Below are 22155 nucleotides of genomic sequence, written 5' to 3' on the forward strand. Positions count from 1 at the left end.
AACACACACGACTTGTCGTGCTTTCTCCAACGAATTTTATTATAATTTTACACGTGGATTGAAAATTACAGTTTCTTTAAATGGAAAACCAATGCGCTTCTTATGTATTTTTACTCGAATACTGCTGTAAAATGAATGACATGTAATATTACACAAATGAAAGTGTAAAATTGTATGCTGTTTGATGCTCCAATTGATTTTAACGTAATTTTCAATCAAATTTTTGATTCAATCGTTGTATGTTTACATTCGTATTGATTTACATGTCGTTTAAATTTCATTATTTTTTGGTGTGCATGAAACCAAAACCATGTTCTGCTATTGCACCACCGCTGTTGTAGATGTGGTACCTGAATGAAGTGTTTGCAATGGGGTCCACTGGGTCCGGTTTTAGGCCATCGTACTTCCTGTATTGCCGCCACGCAGTTCATGAGCCAGAAGCCCTGCGCATGCGGGCTCATTCAAAGTTCTTACGTTTCAAGATCCGAGTTTTCAATCATTATCCTTAATTCGTTGCCGGGTCGTTTGCCGTAAATCCAGTTCGTTTTTTGCTCTATTCTTGCCTTTTGTGATGTTTTGGGTATTTCGGTAGACTAGCTTACCGGGGTCGCGCTACCTACATCACTGTGGTGGGACTGCTATCTTAGGTGTAGCTGGTGCAATTATTTTTTTAGTTTTTTGGCCCAGTACAACATATATAGCCCCTTAAGAGAATTTCAGTTTTTCCATACATAATGCATTGAACGAAGATTTTAATTTTTGTATTCGCAAAGTATTAGTAATAAGTCGATTGTCCGCCTATTTTAATTTTCGCTTTACCTTTGATTTAATTTGACTTTTGAAATTTCTCGCAATGATGTTGCCCCATGCTTATTTGATCGATATAATATCCCAATAGGGTGTTCTAAGAGGTATAAGAAAGGTCTCATCACAATGTTAGGTGGATTAAAAGCGTTTTTCTTACTAAATTAAGTTCATGAATTACCAACAGTGAGAACCTAAATTTGAAGAAAAAAAAATGCTTAAGATGACCCTTTTTGGGTGTATTAAGGATCTATCATTGAGGAATTCTGACCTTTAGTATATATGTTTGTATGCATATTGATGAGAATTAATGAAAAAAACGTGTTCACATTCAAAATAATTTATAATATTATTTTAAAATTCATTTTTTTGTGAAACCTGAAAATTAGTCATGTTTGGTACGAAATAAAGCATTGTGCACTAAAACTGTGAAAATCGTAACATTTTCAAGCGACTTGTGTGGGTGGTTCTGGTTGTAATTTTAATAAAAGCGAAAGCTTAATTTTCTTGTTTTTGCTTCTATTTTCAAAATTTTATTGGAGCATTATCGTATGAAAAACTTTTTTTCGACCACTCTCGTTTGCGTGGAAATTTATTCTCCTAAAAGAAGAATCTCTTTTGCTAGCCGCTCGTTTCACTCTCGTTACCAATATGTACCTACATATCACGCGGCCACCACATTTCGTTATTTATAAATCATCGTTTCCACGAGTTTGTTTTGATACAGATCACTCCAAGTCTGTTTTAGAGAGAAACATGCACTCACCGCTTTTATGCTCGCTCAGTTATGTGTATTGATGGAGATCTTGGTAGCCCAGCCGTGGGGGGAGTAAGAGCAGCCACCAATCCAAGCGGTTCGCTGGTTCAAGTCGCGCCTGCATCAGCAACAGCAGCGACAATGGTTTCTCTTTCACTTTCGTTAACTAGTTAGTATGTCAGCAGTGTTATTGCTGCGAGAATGGACCAGACGTTTTAAAGCGAAAGATTTGATGCTGAAATCGATAGTGTGATGTAGATTGAGTGAATACCCACGAAGCTTATCTTGTGCAACATGTGGAATTGATTACGGAATTGCAAAACAGAAAATGAAAACAGATGGATTTGCTCCACTTCCGCAGTGAATAGCATCGCTTCGCCATTTCACTATCGATTGTACCACATTCCAAAAATTCATGAAAAGTTGTGAACCGTGAAAGCAGACAGGATGGGCTTCATAATAAAAATATTACGTAACATGAAAATTCCACGCTGGTCCACACTTTGGCCCGTACTCTTCTATCTTATTTTCATCACCTGCATATTGATGTTAGCATTCCCCTTCAACTCCACTACTGGTGCAATGAAGAAAAAAAATGATGGGAACGGTGTGAACAAAAAGAGCAGCATAAACTCTGAATGGTACATCGTAGATGCAAATGCGCGGCGAGAATTAACAGCCGCTTTCAATAAGTATAGTTTTAGTGAAACTTGTTTGCAACCTGAATTTAATGGATTTCTTTCCCACAGAGCAGATACCAATGGAGACAAATATTTATCGATGCAAGAGCTAGCCAAATATATCAATTTTAAGATACGGGACCACATTGACAATGCCATACGCAACAATCCAACCACATTTGTGGAAATCGACCTAAAACCACGGGATGGACTGATCAGTTGGGATGAATATCAAATATATGCCCTTCGTGATTATGGCATCAGCGAAACACATCTTGTGAAGCCAATACTCGAAACATTGGACCGAAAAGTGAAGGGGTCGTTGGTACGCGATAAAGCTCTCTGGTTTGAGGCGGCGCGTACCGACCCACTGAGCCTGACACTTGACGAGTTCCTAGCGTTTCGTCATCCTGAATCCAGTCCGGTGAACCTTCTGAACTTGGTAGATGATATACTACGCCAGTTCGATTCGGACGGGGATGATCGGCTCACGGCAGCCGAATTTTCCGACGTGCTACCAATTGGAGTTGCCGATGCCAGCAGCAGGAAGCTTATACTCTCGCAAAGTGAACGCGAGCGGAAGGAGGAATTCACCAAAATAATAGATAAAAATAAGGATGGAAAAGCTGACCGAGGGGAGTTGCTGTCCTACGTTGATCCGCGACATCCGAGATATGCCATCCAGGAGGCATCGACCCTCTTTAGTCTGGCAGATAAAGACGGAGACAGGAGACTAACCCTACAAGAGGTACAGTTTTTTGCATATGCGTAATATGAAAATTTCAAAAAGGGATAGATGGTCTATTTTATCACATTGCTCAAGGTGCACAATATTTCATTAATTACTCGGCCTACAGTCAATGGATTACGCTTCAATCGATATCAATATGATTGCTTCGCACTTTAATAACTTTAAGCTCTATAATAACAAAACTGGCATAAATAATATGATATAGGAGAATGTAGGTAAAGCGGACATCCCTAGATTTAATTTATTCTTTATTCTACTCGTCCATCAAGAGAGGGTAAGGTTAATCCGGTAAAAGACACATCTTTCCAAAAAAAAAATGGCGATACAAAGAGTTTGTACATTCCTTCAATTTCACAACTAAAACTTCATTGGAAAATACTGAAAATTAAATGAGTGACAGTGAATCTTCGGAGGCTCCTCGTCGTAACATTCTTTTGCGTTGGGAGTCGGCGTAGCGTATTGGTAAATCAATTGCCTTGTACGCAGCGCACCTGGGTTCGAGTCCCGACCCCGCACATAGGGTTAGAAATTTTTCCTAAGAGATTTTTCTAACCCGAAGAGGCGAATGACCTTAAGGTTAAAACCTCTATAATTGAAATAAAAAAAAAAAAAAAAAAAAAAAAAATTCTTTTGCGTTGTACATCAAAACTCAAAATCTTTTTGAAAATTTGGAGTCTTTACGTCATTTTCCAGGTAACTATACTTTACTTTTTGCTCAATTTTTGAATTTATCGTAGCGCTTAAAGCCAAAAGTCAGATTTTTGCTAAAAAAAATCGATCGATATATTCTTGTAAAAAAATAATCAAAAATAATTTGTAAAGAGTTTTTGTAGTTACCTGGGTAATGATGTAAAGAAGAACTACGCCAAATTTCAGAACAATTGCTACAGGAGATATTGAGTTGTGGTATATTTTCGCATTTTTTTCGAGGTACCTCCCGAAGATTTGCATATTTTGCAATGAAAATTCGGAAAATGTTCAAATGTTGAATAATTGTATGGAAATTGACTGAAAGGCTTAACACTTTCTGCATCGCCAAAAATGCTTTTTTTTATTTTATTTTTTTCACCTAAAATTACTTTGAAGGCCTCTAGGACTTAATGAATGGCAACACAAGTTTCTCCAAATAGGGGAAGATGTGGTAAAACGCACCCCCGGAGCAAAATTCACCCCTTGCTTATAACGAAAACTGCTAAAGATTTCAAGAAAAGGGTAACACCAGTCGGAAGTCCACCATAGTAAACATACTTTATCAAAGTTTGATAATAGTACATCAATAGCAGCTCGAGAAATAAACAAAAGACAATAACGTGCCCTTCTCATGTAATTATCGTGGCTCGTGCAACAAGCATTTTCAGCTCTTATAAATGCAATTTGTACTATTATATCAGTGCATTCCAGTTCTATTTAAACCGTCGTTCATTATTCTGTCGCACTATATATGAAAAATCTTCTAAATAATTCACTTTTTGCTAAATTTATATCTGCTCTATCGGGGGCAAAATGCCCTCTTCTTTTATTTTGCTGATTTTATAATCGAAAACAAAAAACATGTTCTGAAAACCCACTAATTGCATAACCTAGGGCTATTTAACGGCACACTTTTGTGGAATCTCGTCAGAAAACAAAACTACTAGCTTGTTCACCGAGCATTCTGCCCCGTTGTTGCGGTCAGGGTTACCATATTCACAGATTTTCCTGTAATGTCACATATTTTTTTCACAATTTTTTATCACAGATTCTTTTTTACATATGACAGATTTTTGGCATTTTGATAAAAATTTCACAGATTTTTGGAAATATTGGGATTTTTCACAGATTTTTTGGAAATTTATCACAGATTTTCACAGATTTTTTTTCATGTTTAGTCATCACAGATGGTAAAACAATTTTTTGGCCGAAACAAAGATTTCAATGTGGCATCCCTGGTTGCAGTGCATTCTGCCCCGTTATTGTAGTGCATTATGCCCCATTGTTGTGGTGCGTTTTACCCCCGTACAGGTGTGTTTTGCCCCGCTTATTTTTCAAAAGGCAATTTTAAATGATTTTAAAGAATCGAATATTTTTCATGTTTTGATTATTTTGCAAAGCGTTATGATTGTGATTACAGAGGGAAACGTTGGCTAAATGAGATTAATTAAATTCTCCCGATTGTTCTATAGCTGAGTTATGATCATATTTTCTTAAGGGGTGCGTTTTACCCCATCTTCCCCTATTCGATGTTTAAAACTGTCCGTTCATCAGGCATGCACAAAAGCGGTGCTGCACCGTGTCCTATTCCTGTGCGCTAGCTCATAGTGTGTCAGAGCTAAGTTCATTGAGCTAGTGCTTGTGCTGGTGTTCGATGAGCTAGAGTTAGCAAGTAGCACGAGCACCGATGAGCGAGAGCTTTCGCTAGCGCGGTGATAGCTGACAGGCATCACGGAGGTATAGCTCAGCTATAGCGAAGTAGAAAAATACAACGCGTTAGTGTGCGTATCAGAGTCGGAAAATGTTTTTTTCATTTGGCAAAATCTGGCGAAACTGACGAAAGAACGAAGCTTCTTTCCATACCACTAGCACTTTGCGAAATCGAAAATGAGACAACGGGCTAGGACAAAGCAAGCATGTAGCAGAGCATTTTCATTATTCTCTCCGCACGCTCATTTTCGCTTTGAGATTCAGAATGATATTGGTAACTTCGATATTGACCTTACTGCTGGGGAAACGAAAATACACTAGCAATGATATTTATTTGTCGATGCTCGATTCTTTAGATTTGCGAGCTAATGATGGTATTGTAAGACGGAAGCCTGATCGGTGTGCATATTTCTCATTTTAACTATGTTCTAGTTGCATTATTAGATGCACATTGCATTAATTTCATTTAATGAATGATAGTCGCAAATTACTGAGCATGCATCACAACGAAATTGATATTTCGGATTGTCATAGGAAAACGAAAGTCGCTGCTGCTGCTACTCGTTTTCGTAGAATCGAGAGAGGAGGGGACATCGCCTTTATTGTTTTATTTTTTCATGCATTTAGCGACGAAAGAGGCAAGGAAAGGACGAAGATGAATTCTCTGAATTTCGTCGTTCATTGAATAGGTATGAGAATTTTAGGCTCTGGTGCGTATTAATGCCTGCATCGTTTTTTCAGCAACCTGTCGTACATTTACCAACGTATATTTCTTGCTTTGTCCTATTCTTTCGTTCCATAGCTTACACTACTGCACCGTTCTTGTTCATTGGACAAGCTTACCGTGCTAGTTCATTGAGCTAACTCGCTGAGCTAGCTTACCGAGCTAGCTCGTGCCAGCTTACCGAGCTAGCTCATCGTGCTAACTCGTTGTGCTAGCTCTTCGAATCTACAACTCGAACGCAACGGTTACCTAGCATGAGCAGTGTGAGTGCTTATTACTTTTGTTTTGTTCAAAGCGGCCGCTCAGCTTGTGTTAGGCTCTCGTGCTGTGCTTCATGCATCCCTGCCGTTCATATTGTTGCTTGTGATGAAACCCGTAACCTTCCGCCCACAACTACATATTCGCTGCCAGATCATCAGTTTACCGGCAAACTTGTCCGCAAAACAAAAACAAACGTTTCTTGGAAGTTCCAGGAAAGTTTTATGTTGCAAGGTATCGCACCTTGCAACATAAAATTTCAGCCATTGAAGCTATTGCAAGCAAATTTCGACATACGCTTCATCATCCTGGTCATAATGTTTTTGTGTGGTCCAATTCGATCACCCGATTCTTGAAGATGAAGCCTTCGAGAGTATATTGCCTTACTGGGCGCAGTCGTCCATACATCTAAGGGTTGTATTATCCCCTTATCGAAGAATTTGCTCCCTTTGTGCAAAAGTGCCACACAGTTACATAATAAATGTTCTGAGTTCTCCTTATCTAGTTTGCAGAAGCGACAGGTATCATTTCATATTCTATTTTTCCTATCTGCTTGAGGCAATATTTACTCGGGCAGTGCCCTGTTACTAAACCACTGAAAGTACTTAAATCCTTTTTAGACATACTAAGCAGCCGTTGAGTTATTATTTTATTTGGTGAGATAAATCTTTTAGATTGCCGGGCAGTAGTATTATTTTTCCAAATGTCATCTATAATTGAATTTTCCCAGTTCTTCAATTCCATTTTTATGGTTCATTCTGAGACCCCACAAAATGGTTCAGGCCCAAGGAATAATTTTGATGATCCATTTCTTGCTAGTAAGTCTGCTTTGTCATTGCCTTCAATTCCACTGGGCCCAGGTACCCAGAAAAGATCCACTGTACTTTTTCTAGCCACCTGCTGTAGCAATTGAATGCATTCCCAAACCAATTTAGAGGTACACGTAACTGACTTCAATGCTTTAAGGGCTGCTTGACTATCAGAGAAGATGCATATATTCGTATGTCTGTAGTTGCGTTGTAAACAAATCGTGGCACATTCAATAATTGCCTGTACTTCCGCTTGAAATACAGTTGGCCATTTACCCATAGATATTGACACGTTAACTCCAGGACCAGTTACCCCAGCCCCAACTTTGTTGCTCTGTTTAGAACCATCAGTGTAGAAAACTATTGATCCTGGTTTAACAGTAGGTCCTCCTGTTTCCCATTCAGTGCGGCTTGGTTCAGACACGTTGAATAGGCGTTCAAAGTTATATTTGCTATTCATCCAGTCAGTTTGATTTAATAACGGATTGATTTTGAACTCTTTTAAAATACTGAGATGGCCCTTAAGGTCTCCATCGAAGAACTGTTTAGTTCTTTTCAGCCTTAGTGCATTTTTCTCAACTTCCATTTGCACAAGCAAATGTAAATGCAATAAATTTAACATGGTATCAAGCGCTTTAGATGGCGTACTACGGATTGCTCCTGTGATAGAGATCGTAGCAAGTCTTCGTAATTTTTCAAGTTTTTTCTGTGCGTACCTAACTTTGGTTTTCGGCCACAAAACTAAAATCGCGTATATTATTCTAGGTCTTACTATAACCATATAGATCCAATGAATCATTTTAGGTTTCATTCCCCATTTTTTCCAAAGGTTTTTATACTTATCCATAAGGCACCAGTAGCCTTACTTATAATTTGATCAATATGGGAGTTCCCATTGAGTTTGCTATCAATGATCACTCCTAGATATTTTACCTTCAGTGAAAGGACTAATTTCGTTCCTTCCAAATATAAGTCAGATATTTTAAATTTTCTTTTTCGTGTAAATGGAATAATCGTGGTCTTATGAGGGTTTATGGATAACCCCTCACCTTTGCACCATGCTGCAGTTGAATTGAGAGCATATTGCAATCTATCTCTGATTACTTGTTCATATTTCCCACGAACAATAATCACTAAGTCGTCTGCAAAACCAACTATTTCAAATCGGTTTGCCTCCAGTTGTGATAATAGTCCATCAACGACCACAACAGAGGTGAAAGTACCCCTCCTTGTGGACATCCTTTCACAGCCCTTGCAATGATTGTTGAACTTCCATGGCTGCATATTATTTCTCTTTTATTTAACGTTTCGGAAATCCAAGTTTTCGGAATATAATTGAACCGCAAGCTCTAAACATTTCAGTTAAGCAAGGTATTAGAAATCCTTTACTTTTTTGAATCATAATTGGACGAATTTCGTCTATTCCTGGGGATTTAAATGATTCAAACGAGTTTATTACCCATTCAACTCTTGTTTGAGTGAAGATACGACTTGCAAGATCTTGCCTGGCTCCCCTGGTCATTTTTGTCCAGTTATGCCTGCGATATCATTGTGTTCCTGAGGAGCTCCTGTGCTGGTCACCTGTAATCCAGCATGGGAATCCAAGGAGATCATTTCTCCACTCAATAGAGTAAGAGAGCCAGGGAAATGTGCTTGCATCATTACATTCAATGTTTCTAATGTATTAGAGGTATAACTATCATTGTCCTTTTTGAGAGTACCTAGACCATTAGAGTGATCTTTTGACAAAACTTTTTGTAATCTCGCCGCCACTGAAGTACTTTCAATTGTTTCACAAGTGTGCCTCCAGTTTATACGTTTTGCTTTCCTTATTTCTTTGTTATACAACGTGAGGGCCTTTCTTTATTCAGCCCACTGTAAACTCTGTACTGCTGTTTTCTTTGCTAGATTAAACATTTTACGAGGATGTTTCCTCAAGTTTTCTAATCTTTTATTCCACCAAGGTGGATGTTTGTTGCTCGTACTTTGATTGGGCAGCTGTTATTATAAGCTTAAATTGTTCTGCTTGTTACTTGAATAGAGGTATTTTCGAGTTCTTCATGACTTGCTGGCACATTTTCCGGTCCGACGTACAGCGCCTCAATGGCACCTTCCATGAAACAGAAAAAAAGTTCTTCAAACCGTTTCGAAACTGCTCATTTCGGGCCGATCTCTTCATACTTGCAAATTTTTTAAACCAGGTTGAACTATAGTTCCTATATTCACAGTTAGGCGGAGATACTGGGCGGAGCCAATCGAACATGGCAAATACCGGAGCCAATCGGACATGACGACACATAACATTTTCTCTTTAGATATATATGAAGAAGATATTGTGATTGTGGTGACAATTATTTTACTCTTTGTTTGTGTTATCGAGCATAGAGGAACGAAAATAAACAGTAACTTTCTGCAACACCGAGAAATATTCGTATAAAACCACATCATATCTTCGAATTCGTTTCGCTACAAGTTTATGTAAAGTTCTTGCTCGCGACTTTATTGTACGTTTCATTGGAAACGAACCATTCAATCATTTTGATGCGACGAATTGAATTGGCACATTTGATAATAAATATGTATTATCCAAGTGTAATGTATGCTAATTATTTACTTTAACTGAATTTGTTAATAAAACTGAACTGAAAACTGTTCTTCTAAAGTTTCAGGTTTTCGTATGTTTGCTTTACAGTAAGGTTTTTACACAAAATTGCACCACCTTTTATTAAAGTGTCACTCATCCCGTAAGAAATACATTGCGACGAATCGTGCGCCAAATAGCGCTACGAATCTTGCTGCGACGGAAAATAATCGTCGCGTCTCCTTTGGAAACGCACGGACAATAACTATTAAACTAGAGCTTGAATATTGACATGCGATGCCAGTATTTTCTTCCTGGAATAAGAGCTGCCAGTTTTTCGGATTTTGTGTCCGCCTAACTATTAATATTGTAATTATAGGTTGAATATTCCGGTAAACCTGATTTAAGAGTCAAGCGTAGGTGAAGAAATCGGCCCTTAGTGGTTTTGTTCTTTCCAACTTAATTTGCGCATGATTTCAAGACAAAGACTTTGTAAACAAAGTCTGTCAAAAGATTCTAAAACTGACCCCTAGGAACACCATTACGGACTTTCCCCTACTAGTGTTGAACGCAACTGAATCGAACACCCCTTTTTCGTCCGCCACACTCTGTTCCAGTTTGGCATTAGCTCGAACATCAAACTTTGAAAGTGGAAAAAGTGGTTGTTTACTTACTATGACACAATCAGTTCCTAAGTGTTAAAAAATATATATTGAGTCCTTGGCCATACAACTATGTGTAAAAAATTAAACAATATCAAAATGTGAGGTTGGATGAATGGTGGAGTTTAGTGGAGTGATAAACTTCGAATGCTCTACATGCAGGGAAAGATGCACTCTAGATTGACAAAAATATGCCCCCATCGACACACCTATCAGTCAATTCCACATTTGAACCAAATTGAACAAGTCTAACTAGCAGAACGTTCTCGAAATTTGTATGGAGTTTTTCGACAATTTGCCCGAAGAAAACATTTTTACCACTAGGTAGCACTGTATGCACGCCTTTATATCATTAGGTGAAACTGTATGCATCGGATTATCACTACAAGGGAAGATAGGAAAGATATTTTTTGACGTAGGACTACGTCTCTGTTTTCGATATAGGGGTGCACGTTGCAAATTCTACAAAAATGGTATGTAACGAAAAGTGGTCCAATTTTAAACGCATATAATTCAGCCATCTCACGATAAATTTTCAAATTTTTTGCGCATATCGCCCCGAAATACTTCTAAGAATAGATTCCAATAGATAAACCCAAAGATTTTTGATATCATAGCATTAAAAATTTAAATAATGAGCAACCTAGTCAAAATATCGCGCATTTACACACAGAAGATACGCTTCCCTAGTCCAGCACGACAGATTTGTGTACCTAGTGCGCTACGCTTCTATGAATGACGTCATCATCGACTATTTAAACGGACGGATTTCGCCGAAAACGCTCAGTTGTCTCTTGAACAGCAAGCGGAGCAGACCACTGCGCTGTGTGTTTTCACAGCCAATGTAGCTGAGTTAGAAGTTCGTTGCACTGGCTGTAGAAGTTCGCTACCCAGTGCTGTCCAACACGCGACTGAGCTAGTCTGTTCGAATACTATGCTTTATTTGTGTTGTGTTCGTATCCAGCACACTTTTATGTATAATTATTCGTACACAAAATCGTTTGTACATGTGGGCTCGATTTGCAAACACGGTTAACATAGTGTCGTGGTATTAGTTGCCTCTTTCGCTCTACCCATCATCATCAGCGTTGACTCATTTTGCTTTGTGCGCGTGGGTTCAATGTTTGAGGAGAATGTTTAGGTAGGTAGATCTAATTTGTTACTAAATTGTACAACGAAAGTTTATTATTTACGTTCGATCAATTCATTGATTCATTTCCCCTTCACGTGATTCATTTCCACTCAGCATATAGTATTTTTATCCTACTAATAGGTACATACTACAAAGCCTATGTATGAATGAATACACTGCCACTTGAAAAACCGTTGCAAAAACGCATCTTAGTCCATATATAAAATTGTTTTAGATTCTTGTTTCGATATATGATTAAGACCACTGCATTCGCTACATTCGTATGCGTACTTTAGGAAAGTTACGATAATGGCAAAATATAACTAGAAAGCTTGGTCTATACATGAAATGTGATTATATTGCCTAAAATTTGATTTTTCTGGTTCGGGTTTTTTTACCACACGCAATCGAAAAGTTTTTACAAGCTAATCTTATGCTATAAAGATTTAGCTCCAGATATTAGCTCGGTCACAGCTTTCTGTCTTCTTTCTCCAGATCTTCTTAAATAAGTTTAATCGGATAAATATTTTACATTAAGTAGTATAGTCCTACGTCTACAGCTCGTGCAACCCCATAGGGCTGCCCCTTGTAGTTTTTATCTACAACTTTGTCGAAGACTGTGCTTTGATAGTAGAAGTTATCAAACTTTTAACAAAGTGACGCCTGAGTCAATTTTGCATGAAGCCAGACAGCGTAAGTAGTGAATCAGTAGGTGATTCCCGCGAAATTCATTATTTCGAAAATAACGGCTGAGTTAAACCAAATATAATATTTGGAATAATTTTAGTACATAATATACCTGTGGTAAGTCAAACCGGACGGAGCGTCATAATTTTTTATCTTTCTCATATAGACATGTTATGCCATCACTCGGAAAATCGACGCCGCGCGTCCTATACCATCCGACTCAATTCGTTGATATAGGACGTTTGTGTGTATGTATGTATGTATACGTGTATGTGGCAAAAATCTCACCTTTGTTTCACAGAGATGGTTGAACCGATTTGTACAAACTTAAAGGTACAACCTTCTCGTCGGCTGTCATTGAATTTATTGTCGATCGGGGTTCCGGTTTCGGAGTTACAGGTTGAAGAGTGCGGTCATATGGCAATTTTTCATATAAACTAGTACAACCATGATGACAAAATGATGCAAAACTTATTAAAATTAATGCAAAGACTAAATCAATACTGATTAACCAAAGTCACTTTAACCACATTGGTCACTTACAATGGTTCTTGATTCCATCTAAGCAGGAACTGAAAAATGTTCGAGGGTAGTACAGGAAAAAAAGAAAATCGAATTTATTATTTTGATGCCGAATGCCTTTAAAATTCATGAAACTTCGAATTTTAAAGACCTACGGCTAAGTTACCCGACCAGGAGAAAATAACTGGGCAATAACCCGAGCATACTATTTCTTGGTATTCATACCAAAACTTGGTATTAATTGATTATTATACCTCATTGAGGTATTAAGCAGGTATTGAAGAAACATTTTTCAATACCTGCCTAATACCTCAATGAGGTATAATACTTTATTTTAGTATTATTTATGTATTCCAGTGATTTTTTCAAATACCAAATCAATACCTTATTGAATACCTCCATAATGTGAATTTTGTTACTGGAAGGTTGAAAAATGTTTTATTATTATTCAGGTATTATAATAACTCGTTTTATTATCAAATAGTTATTTGTAGAACATATCTGTGTTATTTTGTTTTAGTATTTTACCTCTTATGTAGAGCTCATTAATACCATATTGTGGTAAACAGTCGTTGGTATTGATACCTAAATTTAGTATTCCGCAGTTATTTTCTTCTGCTCGGGTATGCTAACGCATTGAACCGTTTCAAATAAACAAGAAAAAAATAGAATGTTATGGGACACTTATTTGCATATTTCTTGTTCTATATTAATTGCGATTGGGTTTTTGGGTTGTATATCAAAATGGCGCTTGGTTGTCTTTAACTTAATACAGGCTAGAAAAATTTGGTTCCACATTTCACCCTATCGAGGGTGTCAACACAAGCTGTTCAAGATGGAGATAGAAACTAGGAGCCTCCCACTAAGTTATAGAACAGACATTTCACAGTAATTCATTTGAACTTATCCAATATCCATATTTTCCCTTCATTTAAAAGTTAGTGGTAACGCCATCTATTCGAAGAAATACAGAACTCATTTTTCGTCGAAAAAGCACCTTATGTTATGCACTAAAATTTCTTTAAACATACTGATTGGCTAAACGAAACTGTTAACACGCAAACAAAAAAGTTCCAGAAATTATACATTTGATTCAGCATTATATGCCCTTTAGCCCCATGCAAAACTGACATAGACACCACTTTGTTAAAAAAATATATAATTTATAACTTCTCTTATTCAACCTGTATTTACTCGCTGTCTTCGACAAAAGTGTAGATAATAAAATCATTTTCCTATACTTTTACTTGTAGTGATAATCTGATGTATATACAACCATCTAGCGGTGAAACCTAAATTGCCGAAACAACGTTTTAGGGGTTTTAGGGTTGATTGGTTGGGTAGATAGATTTGTTAGGTATGGTTCAAATTCAATTGTTTTTTAGGCAATCTAATGCACCCCATAAGGAAACATTATCATAACTTGGTTATAGAATATGAATTAGGAGAATTTAATTAATTAAAACCAATAAAAAAACTTTTGGTTGTTGGTTTTGGTTGGTGATACTGTTCAAACTAATTTTAGTTTACCAAAGACTTACCTATATTTTTAAAACATAGTTTGTATTTTTCCACTTAAAACTAATATTTTTTACAAGTTTTGGCATATTTCGCAACCATTATATTTTTATATGCACAGTTTTTCAGTTTGCCTAAGTAGAGTTTACCCGATTAACACCACATCATTTTTGAAAAACTCTCTTTGACGTGACGATTACAAATGCATAGCAGGAATACAAGTATACCCATCAAATAGGCATAGATACTAAACAGAATGTATAACCCAAAACTATTCTCGAAAGCCCATGCACAAAACTGCAAGCAAAACAAAACGGACAGTGTTGCAACTAGTCGCCAGGTGAGGACAAACTTCTCCCGGTCAGTGCTTCTATCAAAATGAACCGTATTGTGCAGTACTCGCTGAAGTATCTTCACTTGCCAAGCAGTCACGACGAGGAGACACACATTTGCAACCATCAGCAACATCACAGGCAGGTGGAAGTAGAAAAAAGAGGCAGCTCTTTCTATAAGTAGTAGGAATTTTTATAAGCTTGACCTATCGAATCAATTTACTCACCGCTTGGTTCGCAACCCCACACGGAAAATGGTGGTTTTATCGACCGGTTCAAACTGTCCAGATGATCCAAAGTTAAACATATCACAAGATAAGTCGCTGGACAGCCCCAACCATATAAGCAGTAATATATTACTTTCTCGGTTTTGCCTACGTTCGAGTTTCTATCGAAAAATATGCTGTAGCAATCGAAGCACATAACATTGGACCAACATATGCAAAACAATATGGAAAAACTCATGAAATACCCGTCCACTCCACATGAAATGATAGATGATTTCAGGTTTATGCATAGAAAACTGAAGTACAGCACGATCAGTTCACAGAGAAAGATTAAAATTGTGAAACTGTGCACATGTCTCAAAACAGGATGGAGATAATAAATGGACAAAGCACATAGCAGAAGAGCAATACAAACGATATCAGCTGCAAAAGTATAGTTCCATGGTAAAATAGTACTAAAAATAGCAGAATTTTTAAAATTACCTATTGTGTACCACAACGAATCAGTCAAATAGGTTTCAAACTGAAATTCTGAATAGAGTGAAGCATTCAGCGCTGCTACATGAAAAACTCCTGCCACTGGCCGCGCCGACATCAGAAACAACGCTAAAACGGCCGCGCCCACCATTACTCCATTGAACTGCGGTGTTTGACAATTTGATAACAAGAGCGATCTGTATGTTAGAATATTTCAGCTGTGCCATAGCAGAGATACGATTCGACTGCCGAATTATTAGCTGATTCTTTTTTCGAAATTTTCATTTCATCTTCTAATAATAGATCACGATTTTTTATGTTCATTTATCGTTGCTCATACCGATGCCGCTTTAATCGGTTGATCGTGCAATTGATAAAGGCGTTAATGAATGCAAATTAAAATTATTTGTTTTTGTATTTGCTTTGTGAAAGGGAAACACGCCGATGATTTTGATTGTTGATAAATTATGTAATTAGCTCGAACATCAATAGTAGCTGATGGTTCCCGATTTTGCAACAGATTTTGATTTCTGCATCTAACTTTTGATCGGATCATCCAATTCAAATGTTCAAAAAAACAGCGTGAAGGATTATTCCATATAAAATTAGATTCAGGAATACCAGTTGCAAAAACTTCAGAAACACTATAACTAACGAATTTGTGGAAAACCTATAATAGAAAGAAGCAAGAGATTAGGTTTCGTGGTCGATGACTGGTACAGTAGGTATTTCTCGTTTAGACTGCCGAGGAAACAAATTTAGCAAATGAATAATACAACAAAACTGAATTTTAAGTTATAGTGACGTGAAAAGCTAAGCTAAGCATAAAGTCTATGTAAAAAAAGTAATTTCCGATAAATGTAAATAAATTTCAACATTTTTCAAAGTTTGCTTGAAATGTTACTAAAAATATTTAATATACGTAAGCCGTGAGTTTTTAAATTAAAAGAGTGGGCAGTAAGTTGCCAGCGTAAACGTCTTAAGAATTAAACAGTAATTAATTGTGATTTTGATAGTTTCGGAAGAATAAAAAATCGAAGAAGTGGGAAAAACAAGTGAAGCTGACTTGGGCTGTGGGATCTAGAAATTCAGCTAGCCAGGGCAAACCTGCCTGTCATCCCAGCAGACTACTTCGTCGTCTAGCGCTAAAGCCTGGAGTCCGTGAAGTCGATGCTGGGGGTCCGCGAAGAAAAATATATTTTCCGAGAGGTTACTGAAATATCAAGTCTTGTTTCCTAACAGATTGAAAATAATATATTGATAGCATACAAAATCAATGATTAACCGTGGCCCGTGGGGGTCTGCAACATACCAAGCTGATTTCTAACCGTGGTATGAAAAAGGTTGAGAACCGCTGCACTAGGAGGTTGACAACACTATTATCTTACTCTGGATACACCTAACCTAGAGGATGAGGAAAATTGTCAAAATTGCCAACATAGACAAATGCTGCACAAATCATCAGAAAGCTTTTGCGAATATCTTTCAAACGAACTGTAGATTGATGACATCATATTATTATTAAAAGAAATATTTAACATTCAACACGCGTGATCAATCTTTACCGTTTTCCAATATCTGGAAACAACAAGCATTCAATCACTAACGCTACATCCTAAATTTTGGCAAATAGCATCTTCGAAGAATTTAATGGTTGAAATATTCTCTTTCTTTTGATACTTCCAAACGCGTCCAGAATCCATCCATCTTTGAATACTCTCTATCTATTATTATTCACTGTGTCCCACATTCATAGTAACAGCTAATGTTTGTTGTTATTGTATAAAGATGTTAATTTAACGACCTTTACTAAAATTTAGCGAGCCTACACCCATTCGTTCGTTCACACGAAACCAGCTAAAAGTCGTTCAGTAATTTTTTGAGATTTTGTACAGTAAAATGATATTCCCACGGAGATTCTCACAATAAGATTAAAACATTTCGGAAATGTTTTCATTTTTCGGGGACTGTCAGAAATTTTACCAAAGATTTGCTGAACTCCGCTTTATGTTATGCTGAATGAATTATTATTTTTGCCTTTTGACGCTAACAAACAATTCGGAACTAACTGAAAATAGGGTAAGGTGGGGCAAATCCGACCCCCCTCTGTTGTTGAAAGCACTACCAGAACTAATATCAATGTTGTTGTGTAGAGCATCGAAAATAATCATAATGGTGGCATGACAGCATTTTATTAGTCTACATTGAGATGCTCAAACGACAATAAGTGTGTTTTTACAACTTTTGATTTGATTTTTTTGCATCATTGACTTTAAGATATTTCTGATTGTTGAAGTGATAGCATAAAAAATGTAAGCGGATTTAAATTCTTTGATTTAAGTCCTACAAAGTGCATAGATTAATTTAGTCCAACTTTTTTCATAATTTTTTTAATCGCGTCGTAACGAAAAATGACACGGTGGGGGCAAATCCGACCTCTAAATAGTGGGGTAAATCCGACCGCTTTTTTTTTGCTAAGAAAATGTTTATTTATCAATTTGAAAAATATTTTTACTATCTTTATTTATTATTTTTTGAACAATGGTTCATAATTACAAACGAAAAACACAAAAACGTGATGAATATAGTATTCATCGAGCAATTGCTCCGATGCAAATGGGAATATCTTTACGTGCTACTGCTCATGATTTTGACATTCCAAGATTGACTGCATTCCATTTTCTTCATGTTACAATTGAATAACATGACATTCATCTATTTATCATTGAACAACCATAAAATTTGGGTAATATCTGTACTAAATCAACCAAAAACATAGGCGGTCGGGTTTACCCCACCATTTTGGAGAACAGCAAAAATGAACTTTTTCGTAAAACGCTTGTATCTCCAAATTTTCTAAAAATACGAATAAACCTCGGTTGTGAAACACTTTAAAAGCCTTTAATTTGGTATATAAAATGACTTGATCCGATGTAAAATGAGCATTTTACAGCCAAAACCATTTACTAGGTCGGATTTGCCCCCACCTTACCCTATGTTCTACTGCTATATAGCTTATGTATTTTAATAGTACACTATTGAAAACCCGCAAAAAGGAGAAAATATCGGAAAATGTGAAAACTCATATACTTGATTCAGTCTAGTCTGGGCAGAGCCGTCAATAGCGAACACCTAACGACTCAATCAAACACCACGAGATTATAAATAGAAGTGTCGCGTGTATGTTTGAGTAAGTCGATGCTTGCATTTCAAACGAGCAACATCATAACTATATCTTCCGGACAGTACAGTAAGCGGTAAACTCTATGCCATTTCTGCAACCCGCACTAAGTTAAACTGTGTACAACTTGCACCCGTTTCATTGCTATGAGCAAAGCTTATCGCATGCACGAAAATAGATGTGCGATAGGTTCGAGTTGTGTACACACAATGATTAGCAGTGTGAGTAGGAAGGGTAGGTGTGTAGGGTGAGTTTGGATTGAGTTCAGCACTGCAGGATGCGACTTGTGTGTGCTACTTGTGATTTTGTGAATTGGAATACAATAATTTATTCATTTTGCCCCCTTATAGTGGTGCATTATGCTCCGTTATTGTGGTGCATGTTACCCCAGCAGAGGTGCGTTTTGCCCCGCCTATTTTTCAAAAAGTAATGTATAATGAGTTTGAAAAATCGAATATTTTTCGAATATTTTGCGAATCGTTATGAATGATTACAGAGGAAAATGTTAGTTGAATGACATAATTAATAAAATTCTCCCAATTAATGTTCTATAGCTAATTTATGACCATGTTCATGAGTGCCTTTTACGCCATCTTCCCCTATTCAATATAGACATTATATTTGGAAGCGTTTCGATTTATTATCTCGAACAGTTTTGTTTCAAACTTTAAAGCTTGTATATGCTGCCGTCCTCTTTATGCCTTCATTTGAAATACGTTTAGGAATGTTTATCTAAGTTCATTAGTATATTATCGAAAATTTAATTGGAAAGTGAAATTTCACATTTCGTGGAAGAATTAAATATTTCCTTTGGCGAGCGTGGGCTTGCTCATCACAGCCCGCGATATGAGTTGCTAGACGGATAGAGGCTGTGTTATAGAGATCCATACAGAGAAATAGGCAACACTATATAAAATGATGACTATACTTCTTTGTTTCTGGCAACCACAGTTTTTTTTCTGTAACTTTGAATAACTTGAACCGAGTAACATAATACATTTATAGGGAGTTAATTGAGAAGGTACTGTTTCGTGGCTTACAGCACTTTATTTATAATACTCTTTCGTACCATTACAGGCATTCTTTCGAACATACTATTTATATTGTAAATTAAACTCTATTTACATTTTCGCACTTTACTATGTCTGTTTTATTTAATCTGATTTCTCGTCAGTCTACATTTTGTCTTGGAACTAGTGATGCTGATACTTTTTTTTCTTGAGCTGTTTGATCGGAGAGCTCGTGCTTATTTCAGATGTTGGTCCCTTATCTAATTAATGGAAAAAAAATAAATTTTAATTAGAAAAGCTTGTCTAACACCTTATTATTAGGGAAGATCGCCCCAGCGTCAGTTTTTTAACTTCTTTAATTGCTACGAAAATTACAGAATGTTTTTCATCAAAACAACTATATCTCACGAAGTACCTACCCTACCATATGTTGAAAATTTTTAGGGCTCTATAGATTTTGAGGTGCTGAATTATTCAAACAGCAAAGTTATAATCCCCAAAATTGAAAAAAAAAAAAGATACTTGTGAACAGCGAAAAATCCTGCTTAACTCATAACCTCACACCACTTTAAAGAAATCGTTCATGTTTATATTTGTGATAAGTTAATCTATAATCAAATCCATATACTGTGGCCGATTTCTAATGCTTGTGTGCTTCAAAAAATCCAATGCGTACTTTTGCCCCATCCAACTTCAAATAAATTATTGTTATAAAAAATCTCAAACTTTTGCTTAAAGAAAACTTTACCAATCAGTTTTTTTTTATTTCAGATTGTCGCCAAATCATCAATTTTCATTTCCTCCAAAATGATAAATACGGCCGAAAGTTTCCATGACGAGTTTTAAACCAAATGGACCGTTGCAGTAGATTAATTGATTCAAATGAATGTGATATTATTACGTATTATAAAAAAATCTTACAAGATAGTGCACAAATAGAATCGTAAACTTCGTTTCCAAATGTTTATTTTACATCGAACATATGGTCGGTGTTAAGTCACACCAGAATTTATTGATTTCGAGAAAAACGAGTTTAAAGTTATTTTTTTATGTTTTGCGACTTAGTCCGGTCTGACTTAACACCCACCATATATCCCTACTAAGTTTTTTTACATTACTAGCAAATTTGTTTAAGACTGCACCCCAATCAAATCCGATAACGATAGCTGAGTACTGAATTGGGTCATTAAATGAAGAATAAAATGCTCCTTTTATTTCATCAACCGATAGAGCTCATCTTTCTAAATATAACAATATATATATATATATATATATATATATATATATATATATATATATATATATATATATATATATATATATATATATATATATATATATATATATATATATATATATATATATATATATATATATATATATATATATATATATATATATATATATATATATGTATATATATATATATATATATATATATATATATATATATATATATATATATATATATATATATATATATATATATATATATATATATATATATATATATATATATATATATATATATATATATATATATATATATATATATATATATATATATATATATATATATATATATATATATATATATATATATATATATATATATATATATTCAACCTTCAAACTTCAGAATGATTTGTAATTGATTTTCTCAAAAAATGTAAACACGTTCTCGTTTGACACTATCGATCTTCCTTGACAGTGAATTTAGCCTGCCATCGCCTTGGGCTCAACGTCATATTGGCAAATTTCGCATTGAATCCACTTCTGTCTCTTCCTAATCTCCTTTTTTGTCTCCTAGGTCCGAAGCGGATCAATCGACTATTAATTGAAACGGTAAACATACTAGAAATATTAGTCCTTTCTCGCGAATACTTTTCCTACAACTGTACTGTTTTATCTCTATCTTATAACAGAATTTGATTATCCTTGTTCTAGTCAATATACGTATTAATTACATTATGGACCAGGCAAACCCTCATTTTTTTCTATTACTATGAGTAGCTAGACGAGTGAAGGCATTTTAAGGTTTCAAAAAAAGAATCTCTGCCCATAAAGGAAATAAAAAATGTTTATCTACTATTCCCCATAAAGTTTGCTCGAACCGAATGTCCGCCTGGTTCGACTCGAATAGACCACACCGACTCGAAAGGGTTACTTATCATTTCTGAGAGCCGGTGCGCTTCGTCGAGTTAAATAATCATAAGAACAAGTTCTGAATAATTAACTATCTCTTAGGTGCCAGTCCTGCACTCCTTTCCTGAGCTAGCCTCATACCCACGGTCAAAAGAGTCGACAACTAGTAGGATCGCCATGTCCCCCACCCAAGCGAATTAATCAACCTAAAAGTAGGAGCACATATCTACCAACCAGCCAAGAAGGCTTCCGAACCAATGAGAATGGACCATGCCCGTCGAAGGCCACAGGCCCAGCGCCATCTCGTACAGTTTCTGAAATTAAGAATTTCGTTAGTGCGACTTACAGATTTCATTTCAATGGTAGTAAGTGTCTCATTCCCTCTTGTTAAACTCACATGCCGCTGTTCATCTCTTCCGGCATTTCGACACCGTCGGTCCACCGTCTCATAGAAGAGATCTCTTTTATCGTATCCTCCAGTTGCGTCGGAACTCGTAT

The 22155-nt window shown here is 36.2% G+C and overlaps 1 protein-coding gene across 1 annotated transcript; it reads left to right on the forward strand.

The window, feature by feature from the left end:
* The first annotated feature begins 1622 nt into the window (after positions 1-1622).
* Positions 1623-20729, forward strand: LOC131683557 (45 kDa calcium-binding protein). Its single transcript, XM_058965620.1, has 3 exons — positions 1623-2253; positions 2311-2989; positions 20284-20729. Exons 1-3 carry the CDS (start codon positions 2009-2011, stop codon positions 20356-20358), a joined length of 999 nt encoding a protein of 332 aa, XP_058821603.1. The 5' UTR covers positions 1623-2008; the 3' UTR covers positions 20359-20729.
* Positions 20730-22155: the final 1426 nt, after the last annotated feature.

Source organism: Topomyia yanbarensis, chromosome 2 (genome assembly GCF_030247195.1).
Source record: "Topomyia yanbarensis strain Yona2022 chromosome 2, ASM3024719v1, whole genome shotgun sequence".
Taxonomy (NCBI): domain Eukaryota; kingdom Metazoa; phylum Arthropoda; class Insecta; order Diptera; family Culicidae; genus Topomyia; species Topomyia yanbarensis.

Bases quoted from the DNA above. Each gene is read 5' to 3' on its own strand.
- LOC131683557 (XM_058965620.1), top strand. From the start codon at position 2,009: ATGGGCTTCATAATAAAAATATTACGTAACATGAAAATTCCACGCTGG. The intron at 2,254-2,310 runs GTATAGTTTTAG...TCTTTCCCACAG, and splicing joins TTAACAGCCGCTTTCAATAA to AGCAGATACCAATGGAGACA. The intron at 2,990-20,283 runs GTACAGTTTTTT...TTTTTATTTCAG, and splicing joins GGAGACTAACCCTACAAGAG to ATTGTCGCCAAATCATCAAT.